General features: G+C 34.7%; 4 protein-coding genes across 11 annotated transcripts; 2 read left to right on the top strand and 2 right to left on the bottom strand.

The window, feature by feature from the left end:
- Positions 1-34: 34 nt before the first annotated feature.
- Positions 35-9,395, bottom strand: LOC149717335 (uncharacterized). The gene is made up of 10 exons (XM_089838086.1): positions 9,126-9,395; positions 7,093-7,273; positions 4,823-4,927; positions 4,536-4,654; positions 4,422-4,455; positions 4,167-4,335; positions 3,940-4,079; positions 3,329-3,593; positions 3,200-3,243; positions 35-3,051 (listed from the first exon to the last, which is right to left on the bottom strand). The coding sequence occupies exons 1-10, from the start codon at positions 9,191-9,193 to the stop codon at positions 2,953-2,955; spliced, it is 1,224 nt and encodes a 407-aa protein (XP_089694212.1). The 5' UTR covers positions 9,194-9,395; the 3' UTR covers positions 35-2,952.
- Positions 9,396-9,512: 117 nt separating this feature from the next.
- hppy (MAP4K3-like protein hppy) lies at positions 9,513-21,538 on the bottom strand. Of its 8 annotated transcripts, none has more exons than XM_089837964.1 (23): positions 20,849-21,538; positions 18,074-18,131; positions 17,864-17,954; positions 17,582-17,646; positions 17,297-17,443; positions 17,161-17,233; positions 16,822-17,098; positions 16,634-16,744; positions 16,468-16,546; positions 16,068-16,171; positions 15,892-15,968; positions 14,505-14,618; positions 13,491-13,544; positions 13,314-13,368; positions 12,813-13,088; positions 12,688-12,729; positions 12,516-12,600; positions 12,309-12,449; positions 12,129-12,234; positions 11,633-12,072; positions 11,465-11,557; positions 10,513-10,639; positions 9,513-10,405 (listed from the first exon to the last, which is right to left on the bottom strand). In XM_089837964.1, exons 1-23 carry the CDS (start codon positions 20,951-20,953, stop codon positions 10,318-10,320), a joined length of 2,808 nt encoding a protein of 935 aa, XP_089694090.1. In that variant the 5' UTR covers positions 20,954-21,538; the 3' UTR covers positions 9,513-10,317. The 8 variants fall into 8 exon arrangements, with proteins under 8 accessions (XP_089694090.1, XP_089694114.1, XP_089694098.1 ...); XM_089837988.1 differs by having other exon boundaries at positions 14,505-14,543; XM_089837972.1 differs by having other exon boundaries at positions 16,068-16,135.
- LOC149717332 (flavin reductase (NADPH)) lies at positions 21,525-24,203 on the top strand. Its single transcript, XM_089838256.1, has 4 exons — positions 21,525-21,754; positions 23,344-23,505; positions 23,573-23,662; positions 23,735-24,203. Exons 1-4 carry the CDS (start codon positions 21,667-21,669, stop codon positions 24,016-24,018), a joined length of 624 nt encoding a protein of 207 aa, XP_089694382.1. The 5' UTR covers positions 21,525-21,666; the 3' UTR covers positions 24,019-24,203.
- Positions 21,776-23,081, top strand: LOC149717333 (methylglutaconyl-CoA hydratase, mitochondrial-like). The gene has a single exon (XM_089838203.1). The coding sequence runs from the start codon at positions 22,020-22,022 to the stop codon at positions 22,956-22,958; it is 939 nt and encodes a 312-aa protein (XP_089694329.1). The 5' UTR covers positions 21,776-22,019; the 3' UTR covers positions 22,959-23,081.
- Positions 24,204-24,261: the final 58 nt, after the last annotated feature.

The following is a 24,261-nucleotide window of genomic DNA, read 5'->3' as shown; positions in this document are numbered from 1 at the left end:
ACAACAAAATATGGGCTTTGGTTAATAATTCTCATTTTTTTACACCAATATCTCACTTTCCTTTTATTCTAGAAAATATAATTAAAACAAATGAAGGAAAAAAAAACAAAAAATAATAATAATAAACAGGGCTGCATCGTGATCGTTAATAAACAAAAACAGTTATCCTATATGTATATAATATATATTAAACGAAACCTCTTTGTTTCCAATATATTTTCACATACTTCTAAAATTAATAATATTCTCTCATTTATACACCAATTTGTCACCATTTAATACCACTTAATACAAAATAACACTCATCTCATATATTTTTATATATAGTTTTTTCTTCTTTGGGCATAAGGGGGGGGGAGGAGGGTTGTAGCGGAAAGTGGGTGTCGCGTTTTTGGTCTAGATTAGTGATATTTTTGGGGGATATTGGGCTAAAGAGCGAGCGAGGGAAGACTAGAATTATACTTCGATTTTTTTTATCTATTTCTTGTTTTTTTTTTATAACCGCGTGATGTTTTTACCTTTTATTAGTTATAATAATTATCATTTGTTTAATTTTTTTTAAATTTTTTCCGCAAGATATTTATCTCGAAAAATAAGAAACATTTTCTCTTTTTAAAGTCACAAAGTTAATCTGACAAAAATGTTTCTCTCTGAAGAAAAATTATGAGCAATTTTTTTTTTATATTCTTTAATATCTTTCTTATTATTTTATTTTTATTTATTTATTTTTTAAAGTCTAAAAATAATTGGCTGTTACCAGTGACTATTATTAATTCTACAATCTTACGTTATTCGTTTGTTTGTTTATTTATTTATTTTATTAACTTGAGAGCTTTTTAAAATATAATCTATTAATTAATAACGGTAATCACTTAATAGACCATTTCGGAAAATACATACAGAGGGGAGAGACCTTCTGCGTCATTGGGGTATAGAGTATTGTCGGTAGAGAGGGGAGTAGACTGTTTATCCCTCCCTCTAGGCGCGCTTTTGTAAGAGGGGATACTGTACGCGCCTGGTAGGGGGGGGGGGTGACACTGAGCTAGAGCTAGATGTCAGTTCTACGTATGCAAACGTCATACCCTTCTATCTCTTAGCTAAGTGTCATCCCCCCTACCAGGCGCGTACAGTATCCCCTCTTACAAAAGCGCGCCTAGAGGGAGGGATAAACAGTATACTCCCCTCTCTACCGACACTACTCTATGGTATGACGTTTGCATAGTAGAACTGACATTACTCTATTCTCCCTGGCGCCGAGAATCAACGCTAGACGGAGCCCGAGTTCACTACACGCGGAGGAAGGCTAACCAACTCGCACTGCCTCTAGCGGTGCTTCTTGGCGAGAGGGAGAATACCCCAATGGCGGCCTCACCCCTACGTGCCTATTTCTCTGTATGTAGTTTCCGAAATGGTCAATAGACCACAAATCGACCATTAAATGGCGGATATCTATCGCCCATTTTGTTTAATTTAACGAATCGGAATCTGTCATTTAAGGCTGAAAAAATAAAGGTCAAATAGTACTATCAAAATACCAAATACTAATACTATAATACGTTTTAAAACATTATGATTGATGGTGGGGAAACTGAAACATTAAAACTAGGTTTACGTTATGACATTTGTTTGTTTGTTTGATAAACTTTTGTACTCTATATATATATATATATAGCTATAACTAACAAATTTTACTGTTAACTAAATTTTTTACTAAACAAACAAAGGGGGAAAACAAATATTATTATTAAATAACTGGCCGTTAGACGTTCAATATAATTAAAGCTTGACCAATTACGTAAGCCAAATGGATGGTGGGTAATGATTGATTACTAAAATAATAGTTATCAAAAAGCTGCGCTGCGAAAAAAATAATAAAATAAAATAGTAATAATAATAATTAAAATCGTGGGAAGACATTTCTTGGGCAGAAATATAGTATTTTTTTTATCTCTTGTTACTTTGTAGTTTCACAGCAGTGCAATAATTGGACGTCTAAATTTATTTCCTTTATTATACTTGGATTAGTTTTTTTTTGCGATGTTTATCCATTTACTACCCCGCAATTTGCATTTAGTCAGGTATCGAAAAAAAAAAAAAAAAAAAAACCCCCATAAGTTTTAGCTTCATAATTTCAAACCTAGCCTTTTTTTTTTAGCTGATAAATTTGTTCTATAAATATGGTTATTAATTTTCTCCCCTAAAATTTGTTACAGCACGGATAAGGCTATTTCATACATATTTTTAATTATTTATACTCTCAATTCTTCTAAACGGCTTGTAAGTTTAGTAGTGCACTTTTATCATATTTGATCTCTTTTAAAAAAATTTACAAATCTTACTCTTGAATTTTGAATGAAAAAAAAAAAAAAAAAAAAAATTAAATCTAATCACAAAAGAAAAGAAAAGAAAAGCAAAACTAAACGAGAAAAAAAAAAAGATGTATAGCTGTAAATTTCGTCCCCAATTATTTTGTTATGGGTTCACAAAGTTAAACCGCTGTATTGCTAAAATAAACAACTTTTTTTTTATACAAAAATTCGTTCATTTTTTTTTTTTTTGACGATGAATCTCTAAGTATATATATCCCTTAGAAAACATTGATATCGAGATATTAAACTACATTTTTTTTTTAATTAAATTGTTTATTAAATGGTCATGGCTTGAGTTATCAAGATTTAGCTCTCTTCTTCTTCGTAGTAGTAGTTGTTGTTTCACGTTATTTTTGCTTTTAGAAAGGGTGTTTTGTTTTTATTAATAGAATTCACTTGGTAATTTTGAAATTACGTTTAAGCGAATGATAATTCAATTTATTTTTTAGAGATTTAGTTGTTTTGTTTTTTTAATAAGCTCAGTATAGATGAATACGATTCAATTCCACCGGGATAACATTCCGGCATCGGAATCAAAATTTGACGAAAAAAATTTATGTAGTAGACTAATTGAATGTTAGTTTCAAACCATTTTGTTTTCGGCCTTATTGATTTCATTGACGATCTGAGCGTGTTCTTCTAATAGACGCGCGAATTCCTCTTTACGTAGCCTGGCGTGATCCTAGAATTTAACAAATAGGGGGAAAAAAGAACGATCTAGACTGCTGTTTTGAATACAATAAGTAATTTGAAGATATCAAATTGAAATTATGGCTTTGCGTTAATCTCTTTTGGATAAACAACCGCAATAAACGATAATTTTCACTAACCATGACTGTTTTAACAAGATCTTCGTTCGTTACGGATTTACCAGCTGAAAATTTAAGATTAGATTATTGGTTATTAAGGTAGATTACAAAGACTAAAAGAACTAGGTTAAGTATATTTAATCGGCTGACCTAAATCGTCGTCTATTTCTGTAGAGGAAAATTCATCGGTATCGGGTTCGTCCATAGATGAACCGTCGCACATGGAGTCAGTAACCGGTTCAACGACTATGCTAACCGTATGTACAAACGGTGGTCGACTAACGACAGTGGGCACTAATACTGGAGACAGTCCTTCTTGAGAGTCTTCGTCACCATTCGTTAAAAGGTCATGGTTTATCAGGACTGTAGGCGTCATCATGGTGGGCACAGTTTGGTCAAGGGTAGGTGATGTAGCCTAATACGCGTTAATGTATCAAGATTAAGTACTAGTGGGTATTCGCGTAAATTAACGACTAGTGTTCAATATCATTTGCAGCGAGAAAATTTAGTAAGACAATTGTGGAATGACGCAATCAACTCTAATGTTCGACGGAGATGGATAAAACCCGTCTTTAGAAGGTTTACAACCCAAGGGTCAAGAAATGGCCTTTGAGAAAGGAAATGACAGAACCTACAAAGGATATTATACGCGTGCTAACGTTTCATTTTGAGGATTGAAGAAGGTAAACACACGTCTTGGTCAGACTTATTGAACACTGGTTATTAACCTTGGAAGAGGTTACGGACGACTAAAAACGTACCATCTTATTATTTGTTCTACGAGATGATTTGTTAGGAATAGACTGGAAAAATCCAGCTAGTGGGGGCAAAATTGTTGGACTGGGTTTAGCTGGAAATATTTTCCAAAAAGATGGAAAATGAGTGAATTCTCCTCGAAGAGCTGAGAAGTTTATAATAATATCTAAGTAAATAAACCCGAAAAGAAAAACAAACAAAATGTGTCTCTATTTAAAATAAAATTCTCTACATTTCTTAGGTTTAGAAGTTCGGTGTCTACTGACAGTAGTGACAGCGTCCACCAAACAATATGTATTAGAAAGGGTCAACCATGGTCCTTCGTTCGCACGTAAAATTGGGGTGGAATGGTCCTCCAAAGCTTTCTGCCTCGTTAAAGGAACCAAACGTTGCGGTTTCGGCTGCGCGAACATTGAAGTACAACAGAATCAAAACAAAATGTACTCTCTAAACTAAACAAAAACTGGCCTACTGTTAATAGGCCTACCTTTACTGGAAAGACGCGCTCATTTTCTTTACAGCTAGGCAATTTATTGAAAGAAGTTATAAAACCATGGAAATATGAAAAAAAAAGGGGGAAATTGAGTGGCATGCCACTAACCAATTTGCGATAGAAGAAGATTCTATAGATTTGCATATGACAGATGAAGAAGTGTCGTCCCTTTTAGGGACTAAAATTGGCACGAAGTAAGAATCACTTCTATTGATGCAATTAGGGTTCTATTCAAAAAAGAGGAATATGGTCTTAATGAACTGAAGAATAAATTACGAAGCATTGATTCCGGAATACCATCGAAATGCTTAAAAACACTTTTCAAAACTAAAGACGATATTCGGGAAATAAAATTAAACTTTCATTTCATAATAAAAAAAACCATGATTATTTACCTTAATACTCTTAAATTTAACAGGTAAATTAGCAACTCTTAAAGGTGGAAGGTGAACACCATTTGATATTTGCGTTTGGTAAGTACCACCACCACCACCATCAACCTGTTTGTAGCATTTTTTAGAGAAATTTTTACCGTAATTTTTCTTAATTGGTATTTTCCCCACAGAAACAAATAAATTTATACGATTAATAGTTAAAAAAAAAAAAACAGAAGCTAGCAGTCATTAAAGCCGGGATTTTTTTGATTTTTTTATCCTCTAATAGTTAAAAAAAAACACCCAGGTTATTTGGTTGGGATAATTTTTAAATTAAGAGACGAGGAAGAAAAATGGAAATATAAATAATAATTCCCTTTTCCAAAAGAAAAACTTCTGGATAAAATAAACAGATTTAAAATATAAAACGGAGGCTGTTAGTGTTAGCACTCTATACCGTACTTCTGTCTCATTTACGTCACAAATTTCCACAAAACACATGCAGGATTAAGGTATTTATATAAAAATATATTATTTACTCTACACTAACTAAAATGTAGACGTAACTATACGTCAACAGAAACGTACAGTCGTATTATGCCACTCGCATTATTATTTACATAAACTATAGAATAAAATATAGCCAGTTATAATTGCATAAAATATTCAAACGAAGCAATTACTTTGTCGCATAATTACATAAAAATTTAAATTAAGCAGTAATATGGTCAGAAATAGGATCTTATCGGATGACAAAAAAAGTGTCCGTGTAGTAATAACTTCGTTACAATAATAGTCTCATAGTTTATCAGAAGTGAATTAGCAAGTATATCTCAGTTGCCCTGGAAGAGATAGACATTTCCAACTTGACCGAGGGGCTAATCACTGTCAGATTGGGTAATCATTTTTGAACTGTCAAGGGCAGGGCTTTTAAATAACACGCGTAATAACTTTAGCACACAATCAAAGGTACAGTCGTGTACACCAATTACACTGAGTGACCTGCCCCTCGAACTTGACTTACACCTCCACTCCACATTCTTTCAAAAGTTCTGGGAACTTAACTACTCTTTAGCTTTGACAAATTTTAAACTTTCCGGAGGCAAAATCTTAAGATAACTTTGAATATAATATACTTCATTCTTTTGATATAAAAATAGCGTGGATTTGCTGCCATATAGCAATGGGTGTGCCGTATCTATGGCAACCATTATATTTATCTATCTATAAGAAGCTTCTGTTGATCCCTTCAAAGTTACAAAAGCAATATAACTCCCCACACAGTGGTACCCTAAAAGGCAATCGGTCACTACCAATAAGAACTATACTAAATCAACAACTATAAAAAAATCCGAAAGCGTAGTGGTCATTGCAAGGTGGTTCTATTTGTACAGCTCTATTAATAGGTAATAACAAAAAACCGGCAGGTTTAAAAGGCGTTAGGTATTAGCAAGAAGGGATATCTAGTTTACTAGGGAGAAGGTATAAATTCGCCACATTTCTAGCTTTATCTCCAGTCCAAACGTAGGTCCGGAGTTAATCCCCGCCTCTAAATTACAACCAGCATCTCATTGGTTCTTGAAAACTCACGTCAGCGCGACGCGAATGACGAAAATGACGTATTTTCCGACTAAGGAGAGGCGAAATAGACCGGCCTCCTTTTACGTCCCCCCCCTTGTATTTTGAAAGGGGGACTGGGACTATGGCGCGCGAATACTTAGGCATCTTATACCTCCGTAATAAACTAGATATCACTTCTTGGTATTAGCAACAATGTATCTAAATTAACGAGATAATATCCAATTATCTTTAAGTATCTTTTTTCTTAACGTTTATTAATCAATATAATTTATACTATCAGCGAAATGGTCAATTCATAATTGTATATGGGCCCTATTAATAGCTGATACCAAAAAACTAGACGATAATGAAGACTTAAAAGGGTTAGGTATTCGCGACAATGTATCTAAATTAACGAGATAATATTCAATTATCTACTATCATTAATCTTAATTTATTCAAATTAGCGAAATGGTCATTGCACGGTTGTATTAATAGAGGATAGCAAAAAAGTAAGATAATGTAAGCTTTAATTGCTTAAATACGCAAAAATTGCAACTAAAATTAACAAGATAATATCTAATTATCTACTTTCCATGTTAATTTATCAAAGAAAAACAAACTGTTAGTTTCAATCACGTGACAGTTATTGTTAAAAAACTTTTTTCCGTTCTTTCTTTGGAAAAACAAGGTCGTGGAAAGTTTTTAAATACAACCTATCACTCACTCACCACCACAGTTGAAATTTTTAAATGATCAGTTTCAATTTGGTAGTTTGAAAAATGCTTGTTGTTTCGAAATTGACGTGGTGGTTCTTTAGTGGTAACCCTGGGCCCTGCAGCTAACGAAACTTTCGGTTGCAGACAGGTTTTTTCCGAAACAATTTTTGGTAAACATTTTTCGTGCTTTAAACTGCGTGAAAGTGGATCGAAATTTGTATAAAATATGTGAAACTAGAAGTCCGTGATGTGAAGTAAAACTTTCACGTCATATTTAGGGGTCGCGTAGATAAGGGCGCAAAACTAAGTGAAATTACAACAAACAAAGTCGACGGATGACCTTGAATGTTTTACTTCGAAATATTTGCTTCTGTTTAAACAAAAATAAGCTAAAACCGCCTAGAACAAGCTTGGTTGCTTCAATTTATTATAAATATTTTTTAAAATTGGAGAGGCGGCCCTCAAAATTTTCCCTTTAGAAGTCAATCTTAAGAGCTTCAAGTCCTCAACTATGGTATGCCCGGACATTACCGCGTGTCTAAGACACTTAAGTCTAAATATATATATAAATATATATACGGGATATTCCTTTTCTTATAACCTAAATTTAGAGCCTCTAGGGATGATAAGGGCTTTTTCCGCTTTCAAATTTTGAGCGAATGCTCTTTAAAAACGGGCTGTCATACTCATAGCCACTCTTGTCCATTATCAAATGACGTCAAAACTCTGGCAGCTATCTCTCCCCAGTTATTTCTTAGTTTCAATCTCTTAAGTTTCTTTTCTTCCCCTCCCGTGACCCATTAGACCAGTTTATAAGATCTAAGAAGGCCGAATTTATCAGATGTTATTTTTAAACGCTCCTATCAACATAAATATGAACAAGCTTCGTTACCACCAGGGAAAACAATTAGATAAGCGGAATTTAGAACACATCAAACCCAACTCTCAAGAAGAAGAAAGAAAAAATGGATAGTTCTAATCTGCATAAGTAAAAATCTTACGTCAAACAGATCGGGGGCGGGTCGGGGGGGGAGGGTTGATGAGTTTGTTTTAATAAAGGAAAATTTTCTCAAACCTTTGTGTGGTTAAAGATTTGATATAGTGAGATTATAAGTCAAGTAGGTTAACTATAAAGATTATCATTGAGTGAGTGTGTGCGTGCGTGTGCTTGGGGAAAGTTATATTTCTGTATGTGGAATCAAAACACAGTTCAACCATCTGTTATTTGTTTTCTGGCGTGTGTTGGCCTTACATTTCTTTCTTAATTAGGATTGGGAAAAGATTGCGATTATCAGGGCATGATTGAGTTAGTAAACACTCAAAAATTAGGGTAACTTGATAATAAAAAATAACGCGTTTAGTTTAGTTAGCGCGAGTTATGGACTTATGGGTATTTATGTCAAGTGGTTTGAACTATTTCTTTAAATTGGAGAGACAGGTGTTTTAATTTCAAGCGTTCTTATAAAACCAAACAAACAGTAAATAATTTGTTGTTGGGTGATGATTATTGTTATATTTCAAATGAATTTGACATATAAAGCCAAACAATAGCTTTCCCAAAGTAGATTCAAACATAGTTTGGATTTTATGTCGTCGATGTTATAATAACACGCTAATTTGCATACAACTTCAACAGTCAACAATTACAATCCCCAAAAGTAAAGTTAATGGTAAATAAATATAAACAACAGAATGCGTCAGAGGACGAGTCACATTCACTGAGTGACAGAACCATGTAGTACCATTCTATTAGTATTGTTTGGTGGACTGATAACGTAGTTTAAAATTCGTGACAATCGTAATTGAATTCGCGTGAAATTTTCAAATAAAATACATTTGATTTTGACATTTATTAGGCCTAGGCTAACCGCCCACGAATTTCGCTAAGCCTTGCCCTTATGTAGATACCGAACTGTCGAGGACAAAGAGCCTTGAGCTTCGGCACCCATGGCCAATTGGGGCACCCGAATACGAAGGGACTTTACGCCGTGTTAAATTAAGCCTTGGCTTATACGCTATTAATTAATAAATAAAAGCATAATTACCTATTAACGTTGTTCCTGATGTTTGAAGATCGACTTATTTTCCGTTCGCGTTCGGCAGCTACAAACATTTCACCCGAAACTCGCAAAAATACCGACCCGACTGATACAATTATAAACGCTTCAACAAGATAGTAAGAAGACCTCCATTCGCCAACTGAAATGCGTCAGAGAGATAGTTTGACGAATCAGCCAATCAGGGGAAGGAAACGGGGGATAACAGAAAAATATTCCATTGACGTAATAAATTCAACTATTTTTAGCCTAAAAAAAAACAAGTTGTCAAGACCATCAATAAAACTACTGCTGCACTTAACGATTTTTTTAGCTTCGCCATACATATTTTGAAACTACTATAATAATACCTTTTTTTCTTTAAAAAAAAGTATATAATTTTTAAAAAATCCGCAAAAGCAAAGTTTTTATTATTATAACAGGATTGGCAGGATAAATAAAAATACAATGCAGATTTTAAAGTTGTTTTTTTTTTAAAGTTGTTTCATTTTTTGGAAATATTTCATTGAGCACTAATAATATAATAACTATGTACAAACTCCTTTTATATCCGCAGGCGACAAACGAAGAAAAATCTTTAATTTTTTTTTTAAATAATCTCGTCCAGCCAAAGCCTCATAATAATTCAAATTTTTTTTATTAAAAAAAAAAAAGCTACCAATAAATATTAAATTGGCATTTTTATTTTTATTTCTTATAATTAAATTTTAATATCTCCATAATTAATTTCATATATTTTTTTGGCAATAACAAATAAATTTACAAAAGCCCCGTTTAAATAATGCAAGAAAAAAAAAAAAAAGATTTAAATAAGCAGCACGCTTTTTTATATAAAAACACTTGCTTTTTCTAAATTATAGGATTAAAAATTACGACTATTGAATAGTCATTGGTAGCTTTTTCTTCTCTTTGTCTTTATCTTTATCTTTAAATAACAGTGGCTAGATGAGAAAAAAAAAGTTTTTTTTCCCTATACACATTGTTTTTTTTTTGGAGTTGGGTTCGATTAACGATTCCGAATTTAACTTAAAACGTAAAACGTAATCGCTTCTTTCAAAAAGGGAAAGGGGGGTAAAAGAGAAAGGGACAGGGACAGGGACAAAGGGGAGGAGGAATTTTTTAAAATATAGGAATCAATTTAAGTGATTTATTTCTTGTTTTTGTGTTTTTGTTTTTTATCTCAATAACTGTTTTCATGCCCAGCTAAAATGTACAAGTTCGAAGGGCTGGTAACATCATCAACTGGTCGACTTTCTAATGTTACGACCCTTTAACGGAACGGAAATATTTTTAAATGATATTAATCAATATTTAATCTTACTTGAATGAAATGAATAAAGATGATATGATTTTGAGTTTTAAATTAATTAATTACCTATCAGAACCGAGAAGTCGAAAAACGCGAGTAGTATCGCTAATTTCTTGAACCACTTCGTTGTTCTTAAAGCTTCGTCCTTGCATACCGTGTTTATGAAAAGCTAAAACACAGTCCGTCAAACAGACTTCAGAAGGTGTTGAAAGAAAAAAAGGGGGGAGAAGAAGAAAAATGAAAGATATAAGTTTTGTCCGCGGAAATATTTAGGCATAGACAGGGTTCGTACAAAATTTTTGGAATGAAATTCCCTGACTTTTCCAGGTTTTCCCTGACTAAATTCCACAAATTTCCCTGACCATATGCAATAACTTATATGGCGTAAATATATGAAAACCAATCTAAATTCACTCGAATCATTTTTGCACGAGTTGTCATTGTTATAAAGATAAGCCAATTAATTCGTTTATATTTAACCATAAGTAAATCATAAATAACCGGAGCGAGCGAAGCGAGCTCCGCGAATTTGGGGTTCTGCTCAAGTCTCAGACAACACTTTTGTGGTCACCCTTATACTGTTATCCAGACTATCAATTTCCCACCAATATATTTTTCCCTGACATTTCCCTGACCTTTTAGGCCCATTTTCAATTTCCCTAACTTTTCCCTGACCTTTTAGGCCCATTTTCAATTTCCCTGACCTTTTAGGCCCATTTTCAATCTCCCTGACTTTTCCCTGACCTTTTAGGCCCATTTTCAATTTCCCTGACTTTTCCCTGACCTTTTAGGCCCATTTTCAATTTCCCTGACTTTTCCCTGACCTTTTAGGCCCATTTTTAATTTCCCTGACTTTTCCCTGACCTTTTAGGCCCATTTTCAATTTCCCTGACCTTTTAGGCCCATTTTCAATTCCCCTGACTTTTCCCTGACCTTTTAGGCCCATTTTCAATTTCCCTGACTTTTCCAGGTCGTGTACGAACCCTGATAGAGAAATAGTAAATAAAAAAGTATCAACCAATAGATTCCACGGGAAAATCAAAGTGCAATTCAGCAGGTTGTCTTCGGCTTGACTTTAATTTACCTTGTAAATTTACTACTTTAACTAAATCTTTAGTGGAAAAGAACGAAAAATTAAGAATTAGTTAAATTTCCTCTTAAGACTTTGTGAAGGAATGTCTCTTACTATCGTAACAGACGAGTATGCTATCCTTTTCCAACTGAGTGACACTGACCACGTTTAATTGATCATAACGAGGAATCACAGTTTCCGTTCCTTCTTCCCGATCATCTTCGTGGAACCAACAGGCTGAAGTATTCAGATTAATCAAATCCAATCTAAGATCTCGACCTCTTTCGTAACCACGTCTGACTCCCACGCAAATCATCGGATATTCCAAATCGGGTGTGATAATCATCTCAAAGACTTTCAATTTCGGAGGTAGCATCATGCAATCGAAGGTTTTCAACAACATAAACTTGTTCAAAGGATTGTACCACTGCATTAAAAATAGACCCCCCGGCATAGCACCGCACAAGTACTTGTAGCCATTATAAGGATTGCGACTAACGCAACAGCGTAAACATCCTTTCGTATCCGGAACTTTGGTAGTCGTTGAATATTTCCTGATAAAAATACCTTTTCAGAGACGTTTCTCGATAAAAACTTTACAAATATTAACCTGGGAACAAATCTTTCTGGAATTTTATTCATGGGTAAAGAAAACCTATGAGTTTGACGACTGTGTAAAGCTAGAAGATCATGACGATGCAACTGAAGTGTTTTGCCTGTAATCAAATACGCGTACGTTTCTAGCAAAAACCTAAATACGTTTCAATTCCTAAACAGATGTCAGATTGACCTGTTAATGTCATGAGAACATCTTTAATGACAAACATCCAAGTTGTCCTTCTAGGATAAAGTTGATCCACACACGCGTCATGCAGTTCATTCAGGTTAAGAGTATAGATACCTTCTTCGCAGCCAAACAGTATATGTTGATCTAAAATGTTTTATCGCGTAAGCTCTTTCGTTATATCTCTTTTAACAGTCGCTAACAATTAACTACCTCTGGTATCAGGGTGTATCCAACTAGCGGTACAATGAATTCGAAGAGGACAACCGTTAAAAACTTTGGAAAAACAAGCACCCATCTTCGAGAAGAAAGAAAAAGAAAGAAAGAATGGGCTTAACAACGGGTTCCATACGACGAAGTAATTACAACATTAAGAGATAGTTACATGGACTTTCGGTGTCGGTGGGAGACCGTTACTAACAGGACGCTATGAATTAATAGTTACCATTAGATTAGTTTGAATTTCTGAGTCTACTATCGTAAAACGAGTGGTAAAATTTTGACACTAACGGGTGGGGTATGTTTCTTTCGTTCCTTCTGTCTAGGAGGAGCTTCTGGTGGAGCATTAGGGTCTTCTACTTCGTCCATAAAAGTTGATGAAATTGGTGGAGGTGGCGGAGTCGGAACATCGTGACTATCATCCCCGGCTTCAGCGTCGTAGTATTCAATATCGGATCCCGAATGCCTATTCCTATTTTGCCCTCTCCCGCTGACATTTCTAGAAGAACCGTTAGGCGGTGACCGACCTCTAACATGATGTCCATTTGACAAGAGTTCCAGATGATTCTAAATTACGTACCGATGAATTTTTAGGACCATATTGTATTCTAAATCTGATAACTTAAGATTGACAAAATCTATTTGACAATCTTAAAGACTAATTGTGTTTTTAGAACAAATTTATCTTCCTCTTAGTCCAAACAGGCAAAAAAAAATTAACTCGATATTTCACCTGTCCCCGTTACTAAGAGGTTATAGTTAAAAATACTACAAAGCGGGAACAATAATCACCTTTTCGGATGAAATCGCGCTGCTAGACGCTGGCCTTTCAACGGGAAGCGTGGCTCTTTTGAACAGATAGAAAAAGTTAAAATTACAAATAGGTTTCTTCGAGAAATAGATGAAAAAGCGGCCAAACAAAGGGTAAATAGCGACTGCCGATCTAACGATAAGCGACAAAAAACTTACTGTTGGCTAAATTGAATATCCTCCTCAAATTCGGCCAAACTTCGAGGATGGCCCCTAACAAACAAAAAATAAACAACGCAAGAAGAGGAAGGAAAAAAGAGGAAAGTTCGTCAGATAAAAATCAACACGAGAATATAGAAGGCAACAAAATAATAATAATAATTAAACGAAAAACTAAACCAAAATGGGAAGATATATAAAGGTTTGATGCGATATTGACGGGTTAAATAAAGGGTTTCAAACGATAAACTGTACGACGAAATCATAATGAAAAATAATTCACACAGTGATCGACACATCAAACATGCAACCGAAACAAATAAAAATTGGTTAATTAAAAATTTACCATAATTAATGGGATTAGAAATAAAATACTTTCTTTCAAATCCCATTCATTTAATAATCAGAAGCATTTAGAAATTTCATATTTTTAAATATGTCTTGACTTAATATATATATATATATATATATATAGCCAAGCCTATTACTGCCTTACGCTCATAACGGACGGACGAATTAATTAAAATAAAATCGAACTAATTGACCTTTTAGAAACTAAAAAAAGTCACCAAAAAAAATCACACCAAAAGTATAGATTAGAAAAAGAACTGTAGAAAATTAAGAAACAAAGTATGCCAACCACCAACCCCATTCTAAAAAAAAAAAAAAAAAAAGGATTGAAAGAAGTAATAGAGAAAAATTGAAATCTATACGAAAGCCAGATCAAATTAGAGATAGTTTAGGTTAATGGGTCTGTACAGAAATGGTTAAAGGTGTTAAATTAGTAAATTTGCTTCTCGTCTGGTCAAAAGCGAAGGATTACTAGGTCAGCGCCCTACGTTGTTTCAGATATATATATATAAAAAAAATAAAAACTCAGCCGGCAAATCTTTATTATTTTTTTTTTTTTGGTTTATTTGCGGTGGCAGTTCACTGGAAGTTGACACAGTCACGGGAGAGAAGTGAGGGAAGTTCTCTATTTCTAGCGTGTATTTGGCTCTCTCATTTACCAACCTTTGTCTCAGTTCTTGATCGACCACCTCCAGTAAACTCCTGAGGGCATCAGAAAATTTCGCTTCAATTTCTTCGCTCGTTTCACTATCGCAACTCTTAAGTACGCCACCATAGCTAATATATATTCCCGCACAAAATGGACATTTTTTTTTCGTAATACAAATTTCTCCCCCACTTTTAAATTACGATCCTGTTAGGGTTAGTGCCATCTAAACTACGGTGACACCCAAAAAATAAATGTATTCAAACCCCTTTCAAATTTATCTCACACCCTCAATCCTTTTAATAACCTCGTTAAGTACGTACTTCAAAATCAAAATTTCTTAGTTTCCAATTATTATTATTATTATCATAGAGTTAAAACACTTTCATCCAAAGATAATACGAAAAAAAAAAATAACCGCAAAAACTTAACCTAAATGTTATTATTTCTAAAGCTAAATAAAACGCTATAGGTACACGCACGTAAATTCACCAAACATCTCGGCAAGACGTTAAATCGCGTATGTTACTAGGGTTATTCGGGTTAAAACACCAAACATTCGTGCATCATTCAATCTACATTGTATTATCATTATCAAGAAGTGATATCTAGTTTATTAGGGAGAAGGTGTAAACTCGCCACATTTCCAGCTTTATCTCCAGTCCAAACGTAGGTCCGGAGTTAATCCCCGCCTCTAAATTACAACCAGCATCTCATTGGTTCTTGGAAACACACGTCAGCGCGACGCGAATGACGAAAATTACGTATTTTCTAACTAAGGAGAGGCGAAATAGCCCGACGTCCTTTAAAGTCCCCCTTTGTATTTTGAAAGGGGGACTGGGACTATGGCGCGCGAATACTTAGGCATCTTATACCTTCTCCCAATAATAAACTAGATATCGCTTCTTGGTATTATAAAATGATAAAACTCTTACTACGATAAAAGGGGTCGTATCTAAATAAAAATTTAAAGTTGCCATACACGGAAAATAAATTAAACAACCCCTTCTATGGTTGAAACAAGTTTTATCCTTTCTATATTAAATACAATTCCAGGTACACTCGACTCAAAATCAATGAAAACGCTAATTAAATCCAATTATTATCGGGGGCAAAAACAAGTTGAGTTTTAAGCAAAACCAATAGAGATTCTTACCTTCGATTCCGCCTAAGTAATAAATATTTTGTTTTGGATATTTTGTTTAAATAATAATTACAAAGCAGCAATGGAAAGGAAACGAAAAAAAAAAGACAAAAGACATGACGATGAGAAAAAGTTTCTTTTCTTTTATGTACGTAGAACTGAACTGATCATTTTAAAAATATAACATCACCTTCCATTCAAGAATCTTTCACTCAACGCAAAGATATAGTTTAAAAAACAAAAAAACAATCAAAACTCACTTGTAGATAACATCCGAGTCATTATCTTGCTCCATCCAAGCTGTAACTAGATCATATCCGTTATCGGTCACCGTGTCCTGCAGATTTATTATTATTATTTAACAATTAGGTTTAATGGACAACGGACAGAGTTGGTAATTTAAGTAACGTAGATTAAAGATAGGACAAATATTAACCTCTGATATCCCCCACGCCTGAGTAACATCGCACCGGTCAGTGACTTGGTCAGTAGCTGTGGACAAAGCTGTTAGAAGGGGAGGTTCAAAATTTACACTTTCCACTGAAACGGGAAGAAGAAGAAAAAAAAAAAAAAACCAACGAAAAAGCGGATTTTTAGTCACCGTTAACGAAAGACAATACGTTGGAGAACATTTTCAAAATGAAAAGCAACACTCCATGAAACTAATAAGGCACTTTGGTGTTACAATCTAGCTAATTTTTGACGTCGGCTTCAGCTCAAACTAACATTACTTAATTTCCCATGACATAAAAACACGCAAAAAAACACGACAAAACTGATAAAAATGGAGTTTTGCTTCCACATAGGCCATACAAATAAATTAATAAATAAATTACTGTTGATTTCAGATCTCGTTCTCTGTTTACACCTGGCAGAACGTTTTGAGGCGATTCGTTGTGGAACATTTGGCAAGACCTTAAAACGAGACGAGAATTGCCACCGAAATTAATATTACTTAACGATAACCATAGCAAAAACATGACTGGTAACTAAAATTCTTACCCCCTCTTCGTCTGGATCAAGATCCAAATAGTTGTGGTGAGGATTGCTAACCTTATCTAACATTTCTTTGGCAAGCCTTTTATTGATATGCTCCCCTTGTAGAAAAGGGTGCTAATTTTGTCAAAAGAAAGCCGTTATTGGCGGAAAATTGTAACGAGCGTTATACTGAACTACAAAACAACATTTACCAGTAAGAGTCTTTCGGCTGATGGCCGTTTCTTGGGATTTTTGGTTAGAGCGACTTTTACAAAGTGATGAAAGTTGGGAGTCCATTTCCCCTTGTCTTTTAATGTTGGTGGCTTGAAACCCGACTTTGACATGATAAACAAAGCCCTCATGGGATGCAAGTCAAACATGGGCGGTTGAAGTTCCGCTAACTCGATAGCGGTAACTCCAACAGCCCAAATATCACACTGTTGATTGTAGCCACCTTTCCTTTCAACAGCCGCTACTTCCGGAGCCATCCTATTGTCATCACCTTTATTAAACCTCAATCTACACAAGGGAACACTAACGGTCTAACGTACCAATAAGGAGTTCCGATGAAAGACTTTCTTTTATTAATTGTAGCAGTAATTTGAGCAGATACCCCAAAGTCCGCTAAGACATAAGTAATCGAGGAGATTAAATCTAGAAGTCCGTTAACCACAGATTAAACCCTACCTAATTTAACACTCCCATCCTCCATGAGCAAAATATTGGCCCCCTTTACATCTCGATGCATTTTACCCATACTATGCAAGTAGTTGAGGCCTTTTAACGTCTCTCGACATACGTAAGCTATTTGAGGTTCCGTCAGAGGACCGGTAACTAAAATAATACAATTACAACTAAAACTTCTTCGGAAGAGCGTTACATTCAATCGCAATTAAAAAGAAACTGGTTAATAAAAATCTACTAGTACCCCAGTTTTAATTGCTTAAAAAAGAGCGTGATCTATTAACATACTGTGATAAATATCTTGTAGGGAGCCTCCTCCGCAATATTCCATGCATATCCACAGTTTCTCACGCCTACGTAAGAAATTGAGTTCAATGTCAATGACTTTCTAATGCCGGTAAAAATTTTAAAGGTGAATCCCACAACAACTTTCACTTATTTTTTTTTTCTATCAACTATCACCCACATACTAGTACAACGAGATAAAATTTTAAAGGTAGGGCATAAAAGGGGTTCAATGTGTTTGCGGGTGTCAAGAGGTCAGGGTTAGAAATATATCTTCGTTCGTACCTCAAATAACTTCCAAAATAGGCCACAATATTAGGATGCCTACAGTCTTTCATCATCAAAATTTCTTGTTGAATTATGGCAAAATCATCACCTTGAATAAAAATATCACCTTACGTAACTTAGAACCAATAAGAGCTGGTCAATTTATCACGGAAGGGTAGTTGTCAAAGGGGTAGATCTGAAGTTCAACCAAATAAGTTCGAATCATACCTGGCTCCAGTTTGATGATTTTGACAGCTGAAAGCTCGCCTGTAGACAAACGTCTTGCCTATAAGCACACATAACAAAGAGAAAACGGATTTCATCGTTTTAGACGCGACAAATCAAAGAAAAACTCCGTTACAGAAATTTTGCGTGAAATATACATTTTACAGGGTTTGGACGAAATTTTTATATTGAAATTGCAGCTTATCCCTGACGAAATTTTGACAATATCCCCGACCATTTTAAGGTATTTACCAGAGCCCACTTCATCACACATCTGGTCCATATTTAGCATTGATCAAAGCATGGTTTGACATACCAAACAAAATCCCAGACCTTAGTATCCATGACGTTTTTGGAAAAAGCTAAATCCCTGACTTATTCCACCATTTTCCAAATCCCTGACTTAACCAGGTTCAGTACGAACCCTGTTTTAACTATAACGAAACTTAGTTGCAGCCTAAGAATGAGCCAAATTTCTCTGGGAATGTTAACCTAAACTTTCCTTCTTAGGTTACAAATGTATACAGTCACATTTTCTAAACTTATTCCGTTTAAGAAAATCAGGTAAAAAGTTGGAAAATTGTTTTGTTCACGAACATTAAATTTCAATTAGTTTTTCGCACCAATGACCTAATTTTAACCACATTTTTTTGTTCATGCTCATCGTGAAAATTTATATAAAAAAAATATGCTTAACTCGCAAATTAGTGAACCGCATTAACCCTCAGTACAAAGAGTTTACCGGCATTATGTATTATTATTTTTTTGTTTGGGGAAAGCTAGGATGATTTAATGAAAAGATTTATTTGAGCGTAACATATATTTTCAACAATAAAACCCCATAGTCTAGGATACAGCCGCATTACTACACATGTCAAAGATTGTATTTCCCTATGGATGGAAATTGAATTGAATCAAGGATAAACGATCCAAAAAAATTATAAGCGTAACAATGTGCTAAAAGACTTTGAAAAACATTATTTTATAAAGAGCTAGTTTTGAAGCAGGAAATATGCTCCTCATTCCTAAATTTTTGAGTGGGTAGTGTCTTAATATTTATATAAATTTACTCTTTTCTTTAAAAGATTAACGAGATTAACAAAATTAAGACTTTAAAAATAATGTTAATTAACACTAACTTCCGCGATAATCTACAATCTTAGGGAATAATAAATAAATAAATAAATAAATACATAAATCTCTTAAAATGGAGATGAAGTCATTATCTAATTTAAACGAAAAGTTCATATAACATAACATTAAACCTTAAAAGAACGGCCTTTTTCTAAATATAAAAAGAATTAAATATTTAAAAAAAATAAATGATCTCTTATTACAAAATAATTAGCATTTAATCAGTCTTAAAAACGAGGACTTCTCTGCGCCATCCGCCATTGGTTTAGTGGCGTCTGCTAAATCGAACCTACCTTACCCCTCTCAGTGCGTGAGAATTCAACCAATTCTGTAGGGGTAAGAGGTTCGGACTAGCAGACGCCACTAAAGCAATGGCGGCGCAGTAGTCCTCGTTTTTAAGTCAAATTAAATGCTAATTATTTTGTAATAAGAGACCATTTATTTTTGGAAAAAGTCCGTTCTTTCAAGGTATCATGTTATATTACCTGAACCTTTCCTTTAACACTAACTTCCGCAGGGAATAATAAATAAATAAATCTTTTAAAATGGAGATGAAGTCAAATTATTCACATTCTAACTAATTTAAGAAATAAAGCGAGGAAAAACACAATAAGACCGGTATCTCATTATGATCTCATTAATATAAAGAGCGGGCAACCTCAGTAGCAAGTATTTTTTAACCAGTTATTTTTTTTTATATAAATGATACAAGCTACTCTCCAACTGGTAACACTACTACGTTCCTCCTCATTAGAGGTCAAGCACGGGGCAAAACTTCTCATCCGTTGAGAGAGTACAGACAGGGAGGGTATAAATTCGAGAGGGACAGGTAAAAAACGTGAAATTTGGATAGTAGATAGCCTATCTAGCAGATGCAAAGAAAAACCGTCACTGGAAAACACCTGTATGTTAATTACATAGCTAGCTTTAAAAAGCCGATACAATGAAAAAAGAAAGCAGAATGAATCACGAACGAATGAAGTTTAAATAAAAATTAAGAATTTATTTCTTTAAATCCATTGCTAATACTAAAATAAGATAACCCACCCATTTTTTCAAATGAGATTTTAACAAAAGCTTGTTCCAAAATGGTTATACGCTTTTCATAGCTAAAAAAATCCTCAACGGTCAAAACACAGCTGCTCTTTTTATGCATGGGGAGCTTTTCCATGGCTAAATAATATACAGAGACTAATGGTTATTGGATTTTGCAGCTGAATATTTTCAGAGGCCATAGACTACGATAAATGTTGAAGTACATGTTTTGTACTCGGCTATGTTACTATGTATTTGGTAATTGGAATTTCGCCTTTGTGTACAGTATAAACAATCCCCTATCTTTGAAATTTTAACAAGAAGTGTCTTTAGTACAGATTATAGACATATAGGATCGTTATACACTTTGTTTACTAGTGCTAAAGGTACCTATCTATTTGGAATTTGGGGTTGTGTGTGGCTGTTTATCACTTGTAAAACCATAAAAATGTTTGGGAACCTTATATCTATCGCTACAGTCACGCACACTTATAGTAGAGCATAGAAACCTTACAAATGTCAAATTTAACATATCCGTTAAGTTGCATATCAGATTAATTTAACCAAGCTTAACTAGCTAAAGAATTTCAAATAAAAAAGTTGAATTACCTTATAAACATCACCGTAAGTTCCACTGCCAACTCTTTGTATAAGTTCATAGTCATCTTGGGGATTTCGCCTTGAGATACTATCCATTGCATTCGCTGAAGCCATGCTAATTTTTAATTTTTGAAATGCCTTGGCAAGGGCTAAACTTGTTGTATGTTTCTTTTCATTATGTTGATAAAATTAGCCTTGTTACACAAAACCAAACGATGCAATGTTTTGGCTATTTACACTGATTGCATCGTTACCTTCTTCACATTTTAATTATAATAGTAATCCACAGGCAAACAATAAACACCTGATCGTGATTCAACTTGTCTTCAAGAATCCCGATCCGTCGATTTCAGTTTCCCAGTCAGTCAGTCAGAAGGCGCTAAGCCTAAGCTAGTCGAAGGGTTAAAGAGAAGTACACCAAAACACGATTTCACTTCTATAAAACTCGCGAATTTAGATAAATTTACCCAAACTGGATACTAGTTTACCTAAATATCTTTCTAAATTTCCCTAAAATGTCCAATAATGATAATAATTTCAATTTAATTCACATTAATTACGAGTTTACGACGATCACTTTGACGAAATGACCGAATCGCTGAACTTCTGTGGCAAAAATTTACTGAATACGGACATGCGCACTAGGGTTGCAACTAGCGAAATGGGGGAGACGAAATAATGGGGGAGTCAGTCAAGCGGGGAGTGTGATTTTGCAGTTTTGTGCTCCGTTTATTCGCCGCTCGATTTTCATTATTTTCAACGCAGTTAAATTGTTAATTAATTTGAGTATTAACTACTAGTTAAAGATAATTTCTCAAGGATTAAAAATGTCATCTGGAATCGTTAAAAAAGTAGTTATTTTTGGCGCTACTGGAAATACTGGCTTGGCAACGGTTTCCGAAGCCATTAAAAAAGGTAGGAAAAATTATTTTAAGTTCCGATAACAGATGTCACTCGGAAATTTTTCCTACGTTCACGGTTCATCATTTCCGCCACTTGGGGGCATAACAGACATTTTTCCAGAGGCAGTTAGAGATTAGCAACCGTGCCAAAGTGGTGGGGTGGTCTCTAAGGTCATTTTCAGATTAGATCAAAATTACAGAAGCCTGTTTTGTTGTTTTGCCTTTAGTTTTTGCCTTAGTAACAACAATTTTAGGATAATTATTTTTCTCTAAAAATCATGTTTATTACGAAGAGTTTTAGCGTTTTGAGTAAAGTTTTAATCCCTATCACAACGAGAAATCTTAATGTTCCATTTAAATGCAACAACACTCAAGTTCGGTCATTTGCGTCATTATTAGAAACAAAATTAGACAGGGAAGAGTTGAAAGTTGATTTCCTTAATGATGACGACACTAAAGGTATCGTTGTCATTGGTTTCAACAGACCCAAAGCTAAAAACGCTTTGGGTAGAAACATAGCTATGTTAATTGAGGAGACTCTATCGAAACTGAAGTTTGAAAAGGATATAAGAGCCATAATCGTCCGGAGCATGGTTCCTGGGATATTTTGCGCTGGAGCCGATTTAAAAGAGCGTGCTAAGATGCAAGAACACGAAGTTGCTCCAGCTGTATCCAGAGGACGAGCTTTGATATCAGAGTTTCAAGAATTTCCAGCTCCAACAATAGCTGCTATGGATGGAGCGGCATTAGGAGGGGGTTTAGAGCTAGCCTTAGCTTGCGATATCAGAATCGCATCATCTTCGGCGAAAATGGGGCTAGTTGAAACCCGACTGGGTATAATTCCTGGAGCAGGAGGTACCCAAAGATTACCCAGAATAGTTGGACCATCCATTGCCAAACAACTCATCTTTTCCGCAAAAGTTCTGGATGGAGAAGAGGCCTTCAAAATTGGATTAGTAAACGATGTGGTACCACAAAACGAAAAGGGTGATGCTGGCTTTCTGAGGAGTTTGGAGATTGCCAAAATAATTGCTCAAAATGGACCAATCGCTCTTAGAATGGCTAAAAAAGCCATCAATAAAGGAATTGAAGTTGACCTAGCTTCGGGACTGGCTTATGAACAAGCGTATTACGATGGTGTAATACCTACAAAAGATAGAATTGAAGGAATCATGGCATTCATTGAAAAAAGACCACCCCAATTTACAGGAGAATAAATCCGATTAAAGACTATAAAACGATATATTTCTATATAAAGGGTTTATAATTGTTATTAATATTTGTATTTTTATATTAAATAAATCGTTTTTCTTTGAGAAAATAAAGATTACGTAAACAAGTGTTGAAATTTTTCCTCATAAAAGCGCAATATCATTGCCCCTAAATGCGCACTTCCTCTTGAACCGCGGTGTATGGCGGGTAAAACATTTCTACAGGCGCTCGTAGAAAATACATGGGATGCTTTCACCCTGTAAGAAAGCTTTCCTTCAAGGTTCTTGCGCGCGTTTTCATTGTAGTTCAAACACCATATTAAAAATAAAACATTTAATTTGTGAATTAATTAATTAATTAATTAAAATGGCATTAATTTAAAATATTTAGGCTACGAAGTCACCGCTTTTGTCCGTGACCCTAAGAAACTTCCTGAAGATGTTAAACCAGCTAATGTAATTCAAGGGGACGTTTTAAACAAAGACGACGTGAACAAAGCTGTCAAAGGTCAAGACGGGGTCATCGTTGTTTTGGGAACCAGAAATGACCTAAGTAGGCCTAGGCCCTATTTATTCCGTCGCAAAGATCCGAAGTTAAACAATAAAAACTAATTTTTTAGGCCCGACAACCGTCATGTCTGAAGGGACAAGTAACATTGTAGAAGCCATGAAGAATAATGGCGTTCAACGTATTTCCTGCTGCGTTTCTTGTACAGTTTTTTCTTTAATGTTGTTAAGCTTAAATCTTCAAGTTTTAACTTTTAGACGTTTTACACTTGCAGCCTTTTTATTCTGGGACCGAGCTAAGGTTCCACCGCAATTCCTTCCATTAACTGTTGACCACGAACGAATGGTCAAGGTCTTGAAGGATAGCGATCGCCAATGGGTAGCCGTATTCCCTCCCCATATTTCGGAAGAACCCGCCAGAGGAGATTACAAAATGGTAAACGATGCCCCGGTTAATCGCGTCATTTCAAAATATGATTTGGCCGAAATTCTGGTCAAGTGTTTGACCGCCGATGAACACGTCGGCCATACCGTAGGAATTGGTTACCCATCTGCCTAATAGTGGCTTACATATTTAGATAGAAAATGATAATATGATCTAGCTGTTGCCAAAATACAGCACTTAAGTATATTTTTGTTATGTTATTAATTAGCATCTATTAATAAACCCTAGGAAAAAAATAAATATTTTGTATTTGAAATAATTACGCAAATAGATTAAATAAAAATGTTTGTTTGTTGAAATTGATATATTTTCCTTAACCTACTACGAAAAAGGGACCAATCAGAGACGGGGTACATT

The sequence above is a fragment of the Phalangium opilio genome, unplaced genomic scaffold (assembly GCF_054372755.1).
Source record: "Phalangium opilio isolate 3A_F unplaced genomic scaffold, DU_Popi_V2 ptg000003l_1, whole genome shotgun sequence".
Taxonomy (NCBI): domain Eukaryota; kingdom Metazoa; phylum Arthropoda; class Arachnida; order Opiliones; family Phalangiidae; genus Phalangium; species Phalangium opilio.
The sequence above is the reverse complement of the archived record's forward strand: the minus strand, read 5'-3'. Positions and strand labels throughout refer to the sequence as shown.

Bases quoted from the DNA above. Each gene is read 5' to 3' on its own strand.
- LOC149717335 (XM_089838086.1), bottom strand. From the start codon at position 9,193: ATGTTTGTAGCTGCCGAACGCGAACGGAAAATAAGTCGATCTTCAAAC. The intron at 7,274-9,125 runs GTAATTATGCTT...ACTTTCACGCAG, and splicing joins ATCAGGAACAACGTTAATAG to TTTAAAGCACGAAAAATGTT. The intron at 4,456-4,535 runs GTTAGTGGCATG...TAAATTGCCTAG, and splicing joins TCTTCTTCTATCGCAAATTG to CTGTAAAGAAAATGAGCGCG.
- hppy (XM_089837964.1), bottom strand. From the start codon at position 20,953: ATGGCTTCAGCGAATGCAATGGATAGTATCTCAAGGCGAAATCCCCAA. The intron at 13,369-13,490 runs GTAAGTTTTTTG...TCTGTTCAAAAG, and splicing joins GATATTCAATTTAGCCAACA to AGCCACGCTTCCCGTTGAAA. The intron at 10,406-10,512 runs GTAATTAATTAA...GTTCCGTTAAAG, and splicing joins CGACTTCTCGGTTCTGATAG to GGTCGTAACATTAGAAAGTC.
- LOC149717332 (XM_089838256.1), top strand. From the start codon at position 21,667: ATGTCATCTGGAATCGTTAAAAAAGTAGTTATTTTTGGCGCTACTGGA. The intron at 23,506-23,572 runs GTAGGCCTAGGC...CTAATTTTTTAG, and splicing joins GGGAACCAGAAATGACCTAA to GCCCGACAACCGTCATGTCT. The intron at 23,663-23,734 runs GTACAGTTTTTT...TTACACTTGCAG, and splicing joins TATTTCCTGCTGCGTTTCTT to CCTTTTTATTCTGGGACCGA.
- LOC149717333 (XM_089838203.1), top strand. From the start codon at position 22,020: ATGTTTATTACGAAGAGTTTTAGCGTTTTGAGTAAAGTTTTAATCCCT.